Source organism: Erithacus rubecula (genome assembly GCF_903797595.1).
Source record: "Erithacus rubecula genome assembly, contig: SUPER_Z_unloc_2, whole genome shotgun sequence".
Classification (NCBI taxonomy): domain Eukaryota; kingdom Metazoa; phylum Chordata; class Aves; order Passeriformes; family Muscicapidae; genus Erithacus; species Erithacus rubecula.
In genome coordinates, this window is record NW_027635860.1 from 10,857,743 (window position 1) to 10,876,142 (window position 18,400).

The 18,400-nt window shown below is 38.5% G+C and overlaps 1 protein-coding gene across 1 annotated transcript; it reads right to left on the bottom strand.

Moving 5' to 3' along the window:
- Positions 1 to 1,068: 1,068 nt before the first annotated feature.
- On the bottom strand, positions 1,069 to 10,521 carry NUDT12 (nudix hydrolase 12; the record flags this gene model as incomplete). Its single annotated transcript, XM_079331216.1, has 6 exons — positions 1,069 to 2,486; positions 3,861 to 4,060; positions 5,390 to 5,503; positions 6,443 to 6,610; positions 7,552 to 8,147; positions 10,349 to 10,521. 6 exons carry the CDS (start codon positions 10,519 to 10,521, stop codon positions 2,376 to 2,378), a joined length of 1,362 nt encoding a protein of 453 aa, XP_079187342.1. The 3' UTR covers positions 1,069 to 2,375.
- Positions 10,522 to 18,400: the final 7,879 nt, after the last annotated feature.

The window sequence follows — 18,400 nt, forward strand, 5'->3', positions numbered from 1 at the left end:
AAATTCAAACCCTGACCTACAAACAGGGCAAATTAAGCAATAAAAAACCACAAAAAAAAAAAAATCCTTAAATGGATTACATGTATCTAAGTAGTTTTCTTAAGCAAGAGAGATTTCTATTCTTCCCTGCAAACAGTTCTTATATAGGTGAGGAAAAAAAAAAACAATAGTTTAAAAGCTTTTTCAAAAGCCTGCCTTAGATTTTGAAAATGTATAAAGATCAAAATCATTGACACACTGAAGTTATTAGATTTGAAAGATCCATAAAATATAACTCTCAAAATCAGAGATTATTTAAGCATTGTTCCCTTTGTCATAAGATTTTTTTTCTGTTTTTCTTCATGTAGGAAAGTAAGATTTTTCAGTTTACTTACTAGCATTGTAATTGCAGATATATACTGTTATACAGATTCTCAAAAAAAAAAAAAAATTAGTCAGGTTAGGGATATTGTATTTGGAGATTCACTGTTAGAACCATAATTTTCTACACAAAAAAGTAGCATTCCAATTGGTCTTAGTCATGTACATTTAATTACCTCAAAGTGATTAACTACTTACTTGTAAGCTACCTATATTTGCTCTGTGATTTATCTTCCCTCTTTCATCTGCTCCTCATTCCTTTGTTGCTCATCTCTCTAAATGTAATCACCACAGTATGAGCTGAAACTTCCTTTCACTGCCTAGCTTCCACCACTTTTTGCATACTTTCCAATATTCACCTTTACTCTATGAGCAACCTGTAGCTGATTAATGCCACTGTTACCATGAAGTCCTGCTGGTATGTATGGCCTATGACAGCTTTCCACAACTTGCCTTCTCTGTAAAAGCAATTTTTAAGAGAAGCAGTGTATTGTTTCCTTCTCCTTGCCAGACACCCAAGAGATAACCTGATTGTCTTTATTCATAGGTATGGCTGAAAAAAGGGAGAGAATGAAGCAACACAATATATCAAATACTCCAAGTCTGTCAGGAATGCTTAAAGTACTGCTTAGGTAATACCTTACCAAAAAACCATGAAAACCACTGAGCACAGTGCAACATAGATGGGAGACAAAAAAAACTATCAGGATTTGTACAACAGTTTTACTGATTCCAGGTTGCTGAGAATTTTGGAAAAAAATGCAACACCATTCACTGTTAAAAACAATTTAAATTACTCCAAATAAACAAATCATGTAACAGTAAGTTTACATTTGCCACTATAATTGCATTTTCCTCAGATTGTTTACATTTCTTTTGACATCACTGCAATGACTGCAGAATGTCAGACTATGAAGTATTACATAATGAAATTAATAATAAAACAGTATACTTTTATTTTTAAAATATTAACATTATCTTAAATAACTTGATAAATTAAGGCACAAATCTGAACTCTAGCATTAAAACCACATAAATAAATATTTTAATCAACATATTGCTATCCCAGTCTTATAGCTGCAGTTAATATACTTCTTTCAACTGCAAGATTCTTAATAGCAGTAACAATCTTAGCATCTCTATTTCCATAAAGAACTATGTGCATATTTTGAAATATGCCTTGTTCTTCCTTCTCCCTTACTTTATAACTTCATTTTTAATTATCAGAGAATGAAATTACTCATTGCCTAGCATCAGTAACTACATTATTATCTTATAAAAACACTACTATTTAGGCTTTCGAGGATGGTTCTCCAACATTCTTTTCAAAAACAAAGTATTGTGTTATACCTTTAAATTCAGGCTGACATGCAATTGGGTTAGTGCAGGCCCAGTCAGAATGGATGAGTAAATGCTCTGCTTACAGTATTAATATGAGTTAGGTCATTAATGTAAAAGATACAAAGTACCACATATTCACTATTTACATATGCCATTAACCTTAAAACAACTATGGCTGGTAAGGCTTTCAGTACTGAATGCAGATTTCTGTGACAAGTCAAATTTAAAGAATGGAGATAGGTAAAAATGAGAAAGAAATAATTAAGGCCAAGTACGAAGATGTAAGTAGAGAATTCAAACAGCAGGCAAGGTCAGACAGCCCTCTTTGTAATGCTGTCACTCCTTCCAGTGGGAGAAGACCAAATGAAACATAAAAAGTGTAAGAGCAAAAGGCATAATAATTTCATTTTACAACAAAAAGCACAGCCTGTACTGAACAAGGCAGCAATTCTACTTATTTATTGCTTCCTTGCTTGCTTGGGATAATTATTGGGTTTTGTCCAAATCTAATTCAGGTTGGAAAACACCTACAAAAATTTGCATAGGTGAGCTCTGGAACCAATGTAAAGGCTCAGAAAATCACTTGGCTACATATTCACAAGACAAACAGTTCTAATTTATTCCTAACTAATCATTCAATAGAAGAAGTAACTTAAAGAAATCAATTATTTGAATTAAAGATTAGCATTCATTCCAATCCAATGTTTTATCAACTGGTGTGCAATTGCTCGATTTGGTGGTACAAAGAAAGAATGCTGGTTTCCTTTAATGATAACTTCCACAACCTGCAATGAAAACAGATTTTCATATCTTTAGAAGACGGCATTAGAAACTATATAGAATCTAACATTGTATTATGCAGAAATTATCTTCCTACAATGATTTATCAGTCTACCATTGCTATACCTACTAAAGAGTTACTAAGAGATTCTCCAAGATAGATGCACATTGTGTGAATTACAACATTTTTGAGCTTAATGTACCCCAAAGGATACCTTTTTCCTAACAGAACTGTGGAGACTACTAGTATACTATTTAAGGTTTTTGTGAAGCCTTTTTATGGCGCCATGTCGTGGGTTGATGTTATCCCCAAATCGTGTGTTGTCCATGCTTAGAAGGTTTGTTTTGGCTAGTGTCTTGCCGGCGCCGCTAGCTGGGGGTTGCTGTGCTCCTCCCCGCTGGCCTTCCCCCTCCCTCCCCACTGCTGGCTTTCGCTGCTTGGCTGCTTGGTAGCTGCTTGCTGCTCGCTTGGCTGCTTTTCTCCCCCGCCACTTCCCTGCTTTTGCTTGGCTTTTTTGCTGCTTTTTGCATTTTTCTTTCCTTATTAGCTAGGAAATATCACCCGAACCCGAGTTGGACTCCACCCGGTCTGAAACATCAAGAAGATCCTGGACTCGGTTGTGGCAAGACATACGCGTTCTGCCCTCCCCGACATCGGAGCTGCTCTGAGAGTTACACCTACTCAGACGGGTGACAAATTCCTTTGCCATCCGTGCCTTTTTTTTCCTGGTGTTGTGGAGTGTTTCTTTTTTGTGTGTTTGATAAAATAAACAAGTTTTTTTCCACTTTTCCCTCGGAGGAAGTTCTTTCCCGAACCCGGTAGTGGGAGGGGGAGGAGTTCTGGGGGGTTTGTTTCCTGGGGGGCTCCTTTGGGAGACTATTTCCTCTAATTTTGTCCCAAACCAGGACACACCATCAGACAGTGCTCTAAACTGTGACAAAAATTATTCTTTTAATTTTTTCATGTAGTGCTAAAAGAGATGCGGTTTTTTATCTTCTGAAGCAGTTGCAAGTAATATGTGAATACACTTTTAGCACATTTTTGAAGTATATTTATTTCCAGCTTTATGTCACTCTGCATATAACTAGTTGTATTTGGAACTGATAATCATTTAAAATAATGCTTCCAGTGTTAAGAGAAACACACTGAGATTGCAGGTGACTAACTTTGTCTTCAAGTTGACTTACAGTCAAAACACTTGGAATTGCCAGGCAGATGTCCAGTGTTATTAAAAGCTTAGCTCCTAAGTTGCCTATGAGAAAACCCATGAAAACTGATATGCAAGCAATCTTTTTTATGCCAGAACCAAAACGGTCTAATCAATAGACTCTAATCAAGAGACTAATCAATAGAAGAAGAAAATGAAATTGAACTTTACCTGTTCTCTAGTGAACCAGCGGGCATCCTCTATTTCATTCTTGTCAACTTTAATTTCTGTGGACACTGCAAAAGCTAAGCAGCCAATCATTAGGGAGGAGGGCATTGGCCATGGCTGACAAGAGATGTACTGAACATGGGAAACTTTGATTCCAGCCTCCTCCTCTACTTCTCTTCGAACAGCATCTTCTATGGTTTCGCCTAATCAAAAAGGGCAAAGAACAATCAGTTCCAACAATCATATGCTGTGCTTTGAATTGACTCAAAAGATTTGAAACTGCCCAAGGCAATTATCTCTAAAGATCTAGCTCACAGATCAGGGCAAAGACCTTGGCAAAGACACAGAAGTCCAATAAGGTAAAACAGTCAACATAAAAAAAAAATGGAACTTTGAAAATAAAGTGCGTAATTTTTCCATAGCAACATTTATTTCCTGAATTGATAATTCATCATACATACAAACCATTATCAGTAGGCCTAAAATGTAAAAAATTAGGTGGAAAATGCATAATTACTATAATTATTCTTGAAACATTGACCTATTCATTTGTATCTAGCACCGTGCTTATTTCTGGATTTTCAGTGTGATTATAACACCATGTAACTACAACCAAAAAATCAGTATTTAGAATTACAATAGCAGGAAAACAGAGATTTAGAATACTTGCTCACATTTCTGCATGGTATTATTCCTTTTGCCTGACTCATTCTTCATTGCCTTAACATGTGCAGAAAATACTGTAAATTGAAATTTCAATGGAAAGCTTTGCATCCATATCCACAGAAAACTGTGGATGGATGGATGTGGAATGATGATGGTTACCAGCCTACAGCTGCACACATGTATTGTGCTATAACCACTGATTACAGAGTAATTAAAGGACACAGTTCATCCATCAGAAATAAATACCTAGACTTACTCCAAATGATAACTGAATAGATTTGTTGATATTATCACTATATGACAATCCGCACACATTTAATGAATATATTTATTCACTATAATTTCACTAGCGATAAAGATCTATTCCAAATATAAGAAGTTTTTGCAGGTTGTTCTGCAGGTACTTACAACTGCAACTAATTTTAACTATTATTGCTTGACATAGCTATTGAAATATCTATTTTTCTTTCTTTCAGAATTATGTAATTATGTAAATAGAATCAATCTGGCTGTAAACACATAAGCATATGCTTAACTTCATGTTCACTTTAACACTTACTTTTCCAATGCTAAAATCCTTTGCTAAGTATCACCAACCAAGGTGATGTGTTTTAAAATTATTTTTTAAATTTAAGTAGCGATTTAAGACTATGATATGAAAACACTTTAGTGTTTTTATTTTCTCAAGTTGATTTTTGTCATTTTTTAAAAAAATCAACAGCTGCAAAGTACAGAATAAGCATATTTCTTGTAGCAACTCATCTATCAGGAAGCAAAAAACTTTGAGATAACATGAATTACATTTCCCTGTAAAAGTGTAATACTCTTATTGAGAAAATACATTTGATAAAGGAAAATAAAATTACCAGGTTCGACAAATCCAGCAAGGCAGGTAAACATTCCTGGGGGAAACCTCTTTTGCCTACCTAAAAGGCAATGGTTCCCATCTGGATGGATAACTTGCATTATCACAACAGGATCTACAAAGGACATGAAACGAATATATTCCAACATTTGAGGGATGTAAATGCAGTAAAAACTTCCAGTCTGTTCCACACCAATGCACATAAAGACAAAAATAATACTGAAATCATAATTGTGTGCATGCCCAGAGGAAGCTGTTATTTTGTTTCCCTTTGGGTTTTCTCTCAATGCAAGGTAGCTCCTTATTTGGTTGTGCAACATACATGCTTAGTAGAAACAGTTTACTAGCCAAGGCTTGAAATTACCTGTGGGAAATTACCTGTAGGAGGAATTACCTGTAACCAAAGCACACAATCTTCTTAGAGCACCAGCAGTACTAACCTAGCTATGCATCCAGCATGTATCAACAGTTTCTGCAGCAAACTCATTTATTATTACCTTCTCTTCACCACAGAGGTCTGAAGAATGTCTTTCTGACTAAACAAATAACTAGACACTTCACTGACAATACAAATACTGACTAAATACTGACTACTTCCCACCTTTGACTTTGTTTATTCTTTGCTATCAGTTTCTTACATGATGTTGGACTTTGATAAATTTTCTCATTTCTGGTCATTGTATGTGTCTTTTTCTTTCTAACTTAGTATTTTTTCCTATTGGTCTAAGCAACCCTATCAACTCATGATCTTTTCCCCTTTTTATTGTTATCTAGTTTTAAGTAAAAAAGTAAAATGTGATGCCTTATATACTGCTGATATCTCATTTATACTGTTCGAATTCCTAATTGATTTTGATTGTTGAAACAAGGCTTGCATTGTCACAGCAATCCTGTATCACAGACTAGTGCAGGAAAGAGAAGCCTGAACTACTTAATCCTTAAACAGCTGAGATACATATAACCTAAGTAAGAAGTAAGCAGCTGAAATAACTAGAAATAAGTTCATTTGCATGCATATAATATAAGCAAGCCCCTTCTGAGCGAATATTCTCACCAACTCTTGGATATGATGTGTTGTGAACTCCTTGGAGACTGGGACAATCTTCTTTTAAGCAAGTTTTCTTGTAACCCCCTTCTTCAATCTTGGTTGCACTCCCACATGTTGGGCAGAATCGGTAGCGGTTGTGCCATGCTAGAACAGATCTCGCCTGGGCTATTACTCCTTTAAAACAATACATTGAAAATGCCCAAAATCAAATACTGGTTCATGTTAAGCTTTTAACAGCATAGGAAAATCAAGCAGTGAAGTTTAACACAAAAAATCTAAGTCGGAGTGTGGTTTGAATTATAATCATGGCTACAAGAGAAGTCGAGCAGTATGAGTTATGCAGACCTTTTACCTTGCAGCACAGAAAATGCAATAGAACATGGTATTAAAGAGCTACAGAGCAATTTAGACACATTCAGAAACAAATTTATCCAGATCAATGTATCCTATCTCTCTTTTCTTTTGGCAAACTGCCAAAACTACATGTATCAAGTCTTTTCCAGATTACTGTTTCAGGGCTACAGATATTGATGTAATAATGTATGGTTCCATTAAACTTAAGGTACGAGTCAAGCTTTCCCTTTATCCTTATGTAAAAACAAAACCACTAAAACAGCAGTCACTAATAACATTCGTTGTTAATGTCCTTACTAAAACTAATTTAATTTGGCATCCTAACTTTTCTACACTTCCTCGTCAGATGAGTATCCAACACACTGTTATAAAAGACTTAGGCTCTCATCTCTTGTAATTATTAATAATTTCATTACTCAGTAATGAAAAAAACTCAGTAAAGACAGATTTTTCCCTTTGCTTTATGTTAATAATATTCATGCATGAACACTTACTGTTTAAAACCCATGATGATCAACAGGTTTTAGAGTCTAATGCTGTCATTGCAGAAATAAGTCCTTTGTAAATGCACATGTTCTTACATACGAAATTCTTTATAAAAGCACTACTAGGCTTTTAAAATAAAAATATTTCTAAAGCCATTGAAAACACACGATTTCTTGGCAGTGGTTTCTCTTTTCTTTGAATTATACCTCAGGGAACACCAAAGCGTATTTTTCTGACTATACATTTTTGTACTTGCTGCATTTTATGCATCTTACCAGCTTCTTTTTCAGGTAACTGCAGTAGTGCTGGCATCGGCGGGTGAAGAAAGTAACAACCCTCATGCTTCTCTTTAAATTTTTCAGCAGAAGCAGAATCTATGCTAAGAGCAAACCAAGCAACTAACCCATCTTCTTCATCTTCTTGCTGAACTCTTCCATGGCAAGCAGCCATCAGGTTCACATTAAACTGAAGCTCCACTCCAAGAAAAATCAAGGTAAATTCTTCAGTTTGGTTCATGTACTGTTCTACATCCTTGTGGTACAGCCTGCAAAGCTTTACTTCTTCTTGCTGTGAGCTCTCTCTTCCCCCACCCGAAGTAACCAAGGGACTTAGATTTGAGAAGAGGATGTATACTGTGTCTGGATGGCTTTGTTTTTTACTTAGCCACTTGGAATCTGTTCTTTTATCACTCCTTCTATCCAGAAGTGTCACACCAAAATAATTTTCATATTCTTTTACATCATTTGACAAAAAACTAGGTTTCTGATCACCTTTCACATTTGCCAACAAATTAGCTATGTGTTTGTACCCCCAAAATTTAGCAATGTCCAGAGCTGTCTGCCTTGATTTATTAATGATGGATCGGTCACACCTAAAGAAAAAGAAAAGAGCTGAGATTACAGGAGCAAATAAGTTCATTAAGGGTTCTTAATAATGCTGTATTATTCTTACTTACAGCATATACATCTGACATTATTAAGGTACAAGAACTTCTAGACACTCTGGCTATACTAAGATAATCTTTACACATAACTTCCACATAGTAATCAAAATGGTAAAAAAACCCCAAAAAACCCCAAAAAACCAACAAGCATTACTTTCTAGAACCTACCAGAAGCAGCAACAAAACATTTACAAAAAAATATTTTATTGAGGTCAATTGGCTTGTTCAGCCTGGAGAAAAAGAGAGATTTCACTGGGGTCTCCAACATCCTCATGAGGGAAGGCAGAGGTGCAAGTACTGATCTTTTCACTCTTGTGACCAGTGACATGAAGCCAGATCTCAAGGAGTGTTTAGACAATGGTCTCAGGCACATGGGCACATGGTGGGACTCTTGGGATGTTCTGTGCAGCTGCAGGAGTTGATTCTTGTGGGACCCTTCTAACTCAGGATATTTGATGATTTACCATAAAATTAGAATCAAGAATACAGCCTCTGTCAACTGACAGAAGTCGGTTCCTGTAGGGTTCTTTTAGTTACCCAGATGTCTGTGAAGTGAAACAGATAAGGGAGTGTTGCCTCATCATACACATTTAAATACTAAAACCAAAGAGAAACCCAAATCCTAAAGAGCCTGAGGTTGATTGCGAGGTCAAAATAACCTAAATCAGTAAGTAAAAGAGAAATGTTACTCTCAAGTACAAATAATGAAATAAATACTACACACATCAGTTTTTACAACCAGAGAATGCCAGTAATATTAGCTGTTGCTGATACACAGGTAACTGTACAACAGACAAGACCATTTTGAGATTTTATATTAAACTCAGTAGTTTTTGAAGGAATTTGATAACATTTTAGCAAACTATTCAAAAAGTACAAGTTTTTGCTGCTAAAGCAACTCCTCTCATGACCAGTAAAAGGACTCAAGGCAATGGCATGAAGCTCTCCCAGGGGAGGTTTAGGTAGGCTATCAGGAAAATGTTCTTTATCCAGAGAGAAGCTGGGTACTGGAGCAGGCTCCCCAGGGCAGTGGTCACAGCACCAAGCCTGACAGAGCTCAAGAAGTTTTTGCACAGTGCCCTCAGGCACATGGTGTGATCCTTGAAGACAGTGCTGTGCAGGACTCTGAGTCGGACTTAATCCTTGTGTGTCCCTTTCAGCTTAGGATATTCTATGATTTGACAATTCTGGGATAAAAAAACAACTGACTACATTTCTAGAACTATTCTCTGTAGTGTTATGAAATATTATCTTCACAGACAGTCATGTTTATATAATGAATGTAACTGTCAAAAAATTACTCTAAGCATTAACTAAAAGGAGACTAGTGAGGCCACAGCATCATCTCATGAAATATTGCTTGAGAGAGCAACCATGAAAAGAACATTCAAAAGCAATTTTCACTTTTTTTTTTTTTTTTTAATGACATGCATAACTTAAAAAACTATTAGCCTGTTTACCAACTGATAAATTCCCCAGCATGTCAAAAGATTCCTCAGTACATCTGGCACTGAGATTCTCCTTTATGTACTGGAATGTACTGATTGTAGTAGAAACCAGTGTTTCACCTAAAAGGCCCCACTCTGAGCCCCAGAAGAGGCTACAGGTCTTGGGTATGACTGAAAAAAAATCAAAAACAGGTGGGATGATTACTGGAGGCTGTGGAATGCTGTGCTTGAAGTTATTAATTAACTACAGAATGAACTAAACTTGCTTTTCTCTGTAAGATAACTTTTCTCAGAAAGGAGCAGCTTAGGCTTGATTAATGTTTAACTCAGTTAAACACATTTGATTCTAACTTAGTTTGAAAAAACTTTCCATTTGAAATAACTTTGGAAAAGGTGAGTCTATCATGTCCCACTGAAGAGTCGGTAAATATTGTACACTAATAAAGATTAAAAATAAAGTTTAGAGAAAAAAGTTTTAGTGTAAAAATCAAACACACAAAATTTATATTCAACACAGTGGTAGGAATTAAGGTGAAAACTTTGTCCTATTCTGTTGGCCTCTATGAAACGTGAATATCAAAGGAATAACTTTAGAGAGGCTTAGAGTTCTGAGACAAAACTGATAAGGGCAAAAATTGCGGGTGAAAAGAGCTCTTGAATGCGGTGTACTAAACGGCTTACCCTTCTTGAAGAAGGGCCTGCACGGCCTCGAGGTGTCCATTTCTGGCGGCGAACATGAGGGCGGTCCAGCCGCTGCCCGCGGCCGCATTGACCAGCGAGGGGGCGCGCGCCAGCAGCGCCCTCAGCCCGGGCGCGTCTCCCGCGGCGGCCAAGCCGTGCAGCTGCGAAACCATGTCCTGCCGCAGGCTGCTCCCAGAACCGGCCATGCTGCCCGCTGGGTTTAGAACAGAGAAAATAAAAAATGCCTGGGGGCATCCCAGCCACTGCTGACGCGACCGACGTAAAAGACCAAACTTTAATGGTCTAGAGAAAATCAGTGTTATTACCGAAAATACAGGCACGACAAATACTTGTGATTGGTGTGATATTGTTATCGCAAATCAAATCTTCGTCCCACCCATCTCCAAACATAGTGAAGCTTTATTTAACAATTAAAACCAGCTTTAAAGAAGCGTAAGGATCAGAAGATTTCACTACGGATGCGAGAGTGAAAAAAATCACGTCATGGTTTCTAAACCCAAATCACGCAGACACTGACACACAGATATAGACACACAGACTGATTGCGGGACCGCTGCGCAACACAGCGACAGCTTCTATTCCCCCAGGGCCCGCTCCACTCCTTTCCGCGACCCGCCCTTGACGGTGGGACCCCGTTACCGTGCACGGCTCACAGAGCAGCCAGGCCCCGCGCGCGCTCCCGCTGCGCCGGCAGCGCCGCGGGGAAGCCCCGCCCCGGCGCGAGCCCGAGAGACAACGAGCGGGACCGAAGCGGCCCGAAGGGCGCCGGGCTTGCCCGAGCGGTGCCGAGCGCCATTGCCCTGCGCCGTCCCACAGACGGGAGCCGGGCTTGGGATGCGCTTCCAGGGAGGAATCGCCCGTCGTTCCCTGAGGGCTGCTGCCCGCGAAGCAGGGTCGATGCATAGATTAAAGGGCAAGCATCCATTTTGTCTGCCGGGCAGGATTCTCGGTGGTTATAGGGAAGCGATCAGATTGATTTTTAGCGCTGCTTCACCGCCCTAGCAGAAGGCAAAGGACGGGGGCAACAGAACGCGGAAGTAATTGTGAGGAAGGTGCAGCAGCTGACGTGGCAGGAGAAAAGAGTTAGCGGGGAAATCGAAGTGATTAGCCAGAAGTGTGTCCTGCCTGATGTCAGTAGAATTCCGCAAACGCCAGAGGTTTATATCCAAAAAGAGGAGTCCTTCAACCCTTTTTCGAATAAAGGGGGAGACTCCACCGAGGCGCACGCCCTCGGGATTTTCTCTCTCGCAGTTTCGCAAGCTCCCGCTCGCCCGCCGGCTGCTCCCTTTTCCCATTGCTAAGTACTAGGAAGGTACAGCCTTCCCAAACCACCTACCACATATCCCGCTTGAACCTACTGTCATTTTACCCCAAAGATCAGAGGATCAGCCTTGTGCAGACCCTTGTCTCCGTCAGGAACCTCGCTGTCTGGGCTCTGCGACAAACCTGTTGCCCAAAGTTAGTAAAGACATGAACACCAGTTTCAAAGATATTAACATCCATATCTTCACCCACCAATTTTTTTGTAAAAACATTAACGTTCCTCTCACTAAGAAAAACATTGGAAAATTGTGGCTATATTAGTCCTATACAAATGAACATGGAACTTTCCTAATGCCTTTGCACCTGGAGAGTGCTTAAAAAATAGAAAAGGGGAAAAAAAGGCGTAGCTTTTGAGAAGTAAAAATAAAAGTGTTGTACTGTACAGGGTAATCCTGCAAAACAGATTGCAGTTATCCAATCGCCTAAAGTTAGAATGCAAAGGTTAAATTAAATCCACTTCTTCCTTCAGTATTACATTACTGATTTTCCCACATGGATTTGTATTAAATATGAATAACTAACTCATACGAATCTTTGTTTCAATACTTTATTTGTGATATTCACCACTGTATTCAAATAATAAAATGATTGGTCATCAGCTTGTTTTTAAATGTGGCTCTCAGAAGCTTCATGAAGTTCTGTTTCAGCAATAGACTTTTAGCTTGAGATACCTATATATATATATATATATATCAATAAGCCTATAGAGAGATATATGTATAAGTCTACATAACCTGTTACTCAAGGGCAGTGTCATTTTTGATTCAAGAGTATTGCAGAAGTTTAGTAATGTATAAATGGGAATAAATAATACAATGAAGCAGGTTTCATATCTTGCTCATGGTCGGATACACTCTTCAAGTTCTGACATCATAACAGCAGTTCCCAAGGACCATGATTTTAAGTACTTATAGTGGAATTTGTGCCATCTCCCAGTGCATCCTTCCAAAAGCAACTTAGTACTCCTTGTTTAAAATACTAGTAACTATAAAAAATTGAACAGGACCTTAAAATTGTAACACACCAACCTGTGAGTTTGAAAATATTTTGTTTCTATTAACAGATATAGTTACTTTGCTGGATAAAAGATTACAAATTCTTGCAAATATGTAGATCTCTACTTAAAAATCACTGAGCTGAATTTTCTAGGAGCAATTTGATGTTTATTTAGAATGGAAGTATGTAATGGTAACTTGATTTAAAAGCTGTTTTTTTCTTTGGTGTAAACCAGAGCTAAGTAATACTCATGAGAAGGTCAAAGTGGTGCTAGATTTAGTTGTGCCATGATTCTTGAATTTTGTAGAAAATAAAGACTGTACTGGCAGTATTCATTTGACCTGACTGAGTCTGTTAGCTCTTCAGTAGTGGAGAGGTAAAGGTGTGTTTGCAAGGCTTCAGGAGTCGGAGGTCGTCAGTGTGAGAATGGAAATTAATGCAGCATCATTGGTTTGCTCTGATCCTGAAAGAGATGGGTCCATGTTGATAGTGACTAGTGATAATCTTTTCAAAATGCTTTCTGATTGCTATGGACAACAGTCAGGGAGTAACATCTGAATGCTGCTATTCAGTTGATGCTGTAGCCTTCAGGAAAAATTTCATGTGCTGTAAAGAAAGTACATAAGTGCCATTGGGAGCACTGCAGTGATTGGGCAAAATAGGTGGTTGGAGTGTCTGCAAGCAGTAAGATGGTTGTACACTTGAGTTACCTTCTCAATCTCTTTATTTGAGTTCATAAACTGGTCTGAAAAATACCCCAATAAAGCTCATTTAGGTTAATAGAATTATTAAAAATTGTATTGTTTTTATATTTATATTTATATTATTTATTTATATTTTATATTTATATTATCCAGATTCTTTAGAGCAAGAATCTGGATTTTACCCATTTTATTGTTGGGTCTAGGTTACTCACATGAATTATCTATTTTTAATGCTTTTCAGTGAAACAGTAACAGTGTAACAGAAGATTTGTTCTTCATTTGGGCTTGCACTTAATTCTTAACCTCTGAATTCCACCCATATTTCATGAGGGCTCTGTTTTTCAGATTTGATGTGCTGAGTGAAATATAAAAGAAACTCTGATTTTAAGTTGTTCATTGGAAGTGAAAAAAGTAAGATACTGGATGTGTGAATGCATTGTTTTTAGTGTATTTTAGCTTATGTACATTGTGGTTAGCACATTATAATGGACTATGCTTTTCTCAATTCTTAGTTTCAAAATAAAATTTTGATTAGTCTTAAGGAGTCAAAGTTGTTATGAAGGAAGCAGAAATCAGTATTATCTGGCACTTCAGCATTCAGTAATAGTGTCCTTTGGTGTTGTAAACAGTGACTTTTGAACAATACACATAGTGTCTTCCCTAAGTATCTCCCTGATTACTTTCTAAATAGTCCTCCCTGGGAAGCAACTGGGAAAATGCTAAAAGGTCTGATTCAAAGCATCCATTGGTCTAAATATAAGTTTCTTGGTATTGAAGAGATTAAATCCTTTTGGTGGGAGTTTTTACTGCGTTGTAGGAAAGAGCTGTAATAAAGATGTATGACAGTCTCTGCTATGAAAAAATCCATTTACATGTATCAGTTAATTTCAGTTAAAGACCCCAAAATACTGTTTTTAATACTAACTCTGGACTTCAGCAGTCTACAGAGTAGGGAGGATAGAAATTCTTTCAACTCAAAGTGCCTTCAGTCAGCTGAACATGAAGTTTCTTTTGGCTGTAGAGTGTGCTGCAATACATGCTGCGTCTGACAGAAAAGAGGTATGTCACAATACCAATATGCCCAGAACATGTTCCTGGAAAACTAACTGTCATATGATATCTATTAAACAAATTTTCCCCAAGTAACTGATGTGAGAGTGGGAGGTGATGAGTGTTCAATTTTAATAAATATGCTTGTATTAAATTTTGAGGCCAGTATGAACAATATGGAGAACAGGAAGGCATAAGCACCAACAGAGAAAGTGACTTTTCAGAAAGGACCTGTCTTGGTTTGAAAGGACAGGTGTGCTAGGGAAGAGCAGAGCCTTCCCTTGAAACAGAGCTAATAAACCCCTTCCCTCTGAATTAGTATAATTTTGAAATTAAGGGGCTTTCAGGCAAAGATATCAGGGTAGGAATAACAGTTTTTTACTAGTATATCTAACAAGACAAAGCAACGACAACTATGAAATCGCAACAAACAGAGCAGTTACCCAGTCCCAGTCCTTGGCTGCAGGCTCCCTTCCCTGCCCTGCAGTCACCAGTGCTGTGCAGGGGCAGATCCTGCACAGCCGCAGGAGTGCTGGGGGTGATAGCGGAGTCCCAGATGGGAAAGGGATGGAGGAGAGACTTTTGCTCACAGTATCGGTTCTGGTACTCAGCAGGGTGCTTGGAGATAGCAGGCTGAAGTGCGAAGTGAGAAGGCAGCAGTGTGGGGGATCTGGCAGCAGAAAAGGTGGCTCCAGCATTGGGAGGCAGGGGTGGTGGGGGCTAGCAGTGGCAGTCGTCCTCCTCTGAATCCATGAGCAGAGAGAAATGGGAAAAAAAACCCAACCACAGCTATGAAAGGTCCCAGCTGCTTCCTCTGTGAGACTGAATGCCTGACCACTGCCTCACTTTCCCCTCTTGCACCTTGCCTAACTTGCTTAATCTTGATTCGTTGGGGAAAGATGAAGGCACCAAAAATGTATCTGTTCAATGACCTAGCCCAAAGTGCAATTCAAATGGGGAATGTTTATAGTGTACTAATCTGCTGGAGTCTCCAGAACCTAAAAAACTGGGAAGGCTACAGGAGAAGTAGTGTGTCTAGAGTAGGGATGAGGCAAGATTATGATAGTATGGTTAAGGTTATTGTATGTGCTTTGTGACTGATGAAGATTTTCTAGTTATTTTCCAAATCATTATTGGTTTTTTTCAGTTTTCCCCTGTTCTAATTTGGTTCCATTTGTTAAGCACTTGTGTTTAAATGATTGCTTATAAATTTGGAAGCATGGCTCCCTGAGTTCTAGAAGTTAATTTAGTTTCTCACATTTCTCAGGTGATGGCTGAATTGGTATTTGAATTGTTTAATAAGGGTTGATTAATAAAAGTGGTTTTAATAATCTCTCAGTGTCTGGCTTGTAAGTTCTTCCTCATGATCAGTTAAGTAATTTGCAACAAATTTGAGTTGAAATAGTTGTTACTCTTCCTGTTCTGTAGACTCTCTGAGGCCCAGAGTAAACATTAAAAATATCTAATAGCATTGTTTTTCAAACTGAAATTATATGATACCTGCAAATTGTTTTTTATTTTAATCATGATTATCTTAATGAAGCTTATTTCAAGTTCAAAAGGTGCCTTCCCTTAAACTAAAGTGTATTTTAAAACTGGGAAACTAATTTTGCTTGTTTTGGGGAAAAAAAAAGGGGACTTTCAATATATCAGTGGGAAATAGTGGAACCAATACAGGGATATAGATTTAGATCTTCAAAGCAGGTTTCATAAAACCACTTTTTCTCTGGGTTAATTCTTTGTTTTGATCATATTAACCTTCTGTCTCCTGTGACCTGTGATCCTGCTCCAGCCACCAGGGTTGACCTTGGTCACTCATGCAAGTGCCATCCAGCATATGTTTTGGAAACAGGCGCTATTCCAGCCTGTGACAGGGGACACCCCTTCTTGCTTTGTAGCTTTTGCTGGGATCCCCCTCCTCACCCCAGTCTCTGCTGCCACAGGCCAGGGACACCTACATTTCCAGGTTTGCTCCAGTGGCTTTCCATTGACATTCCATTCATACATGGGCATGTGCAGGTCGCCCCAGGTACCTGGCACTGAGTTCTTGCAGCATGCACATGCATGGACAGGGGAAACGATAATGTACAGAGGAGGATAAGAGAATTTTTAATAAGAAGATGTGAGAAGATGAAACAGACTGTGGCCATCAGGTGCAGGACTAAGCCAGGTGAATGTACTGAGTGGCACTACTTTACAGACAACTGGACTCCTTTTAATCCTCTTTGTCTATCTTTGTTCCTCCTTGCTCTCCCTTTCCCGGCTTGTCCCTCCACAACTTTGTTGATTCCCTCACTCCACATGGTTCAGGACTCCTGGATTTGCAGAACAAGCAGAGGACCCCTTCTGCAGAATGACCAGGGGACCCCTGGGTTTGCAGACTGACCAACTGAAGACTCCAGTTGAGTTTTCAACAAAGTGGTGGCTGTAGCTTTATGACAGCTCAGCAGCTAGGTTAGTTTACTGGCAAGGTTAATTAACTGTCACTGTTGACATGTTTGCTTAGTCCGGTGTGCATCAGTATATTTTACTTCCTGGCTTACAACTGTTCCTTTGGTTTGCCAACCAACCAATTCCCAGTAAAATATAAATAAACATTCCTGTGCCCTCATATGTCTCCTCATCAATTAATGTGGCTAACCAGACCTGATTGTCATCACTACCTTCCTTATCATTTGGTGGTCAGGTTTGTGTCCCTCTATGTTCCTATGTATGACTTCCTTCTTTTCTCATTTGCTGCACTAAAAAAGGTCCTTGACCAGATATCCTAAAAAAACTGACATTCATGTCCATATATCCTTAATGTAGCCATGGTGGAACATCATCTTGTATCTTAAACATCATCTTGTAGCTTAAACAATTTGCCTGTCTCCTGGTTCTGCTTATGCCTGCAGTCTTGATTCCTATGACGGAATTCCAGCTTGTTACACTGCCTTCTCTTTCTCACTATTCATCATCTTACACACAATTTCCATAGTTTTGTTCCACCCAATCACAATTATGTCTTCAATATAGTTACTCCAATTGCTACATCCAGGCTGCTGTCATTCTGTTGTCATTTCCTATTCTTCTACTTTTCTCAAGATAGTTTGAAATACTTTCAGGCTGGTGTTTACTCAGTTTTTAAAGTCCAAGATATCCATTACTTCTTCGGCAATCACTAAAAATATGTATCATGGTGTTAAAGATTGCAAGGGTTCTTCCTTAGACCTGCTTTCAGTAATTTGCAGAGTACTTTGAGGTACATTCACATGTATTAACAGTCAATGATCTTTTCTGGAAAGGGCTTCAAAAAAAAGAGTGTTTTTTCAAAATCATTGATTTCTAGCATCTGCGGAATTCTGGAGCAAGGAACTCCACAGCTTAATTGTAAGATATTTCGCAAAAAACATGCTTTTTTTCCCCTAGTATTGTTTTTGCTTTGAACCTGCCATCTAGTATGCTCTTTTGATTATTACTGTGTTGGACTAAAGTAAGCAGTCATTTCTCACCTATTTCAAGTCACTTATAGTACAACTCTTTCATATTCTCCTCTGTGTTTTCTCCAAAATAACCTAATTATTGCTATCACTGTCTGACTGCTGTCCTGGTTTGAAGGACAGGTGTCTGCCAATAAAGGCAGAAGATCCTCTTTGAAATGGAGAATGTAAACCCCCTCCCTCCAAATTATTATTATAATTTTGAATTAAGGAGCTCTCAGGCAAATATATGGGAATTAGGAATAACAGTTCTTTACTAGGAAAATTAGAATAGAAATGCAGTATTACAAAGAGCAATCCCAACCCTGACAGAGTCAGAATATAACCTGACACCCTTTCAGTCAGGGTCAGTCCCATTAAATGGTAGCTGCAGTCCTCCTGCAGTGGCAGATGTGGTTCAGTTGAAGTAGTGCTCCTGTAGAAGGGTGTAGTTTTCCTCTGAAAGTCCAGGGATGATGTGGAAAAGGTCCAGTTCTCCT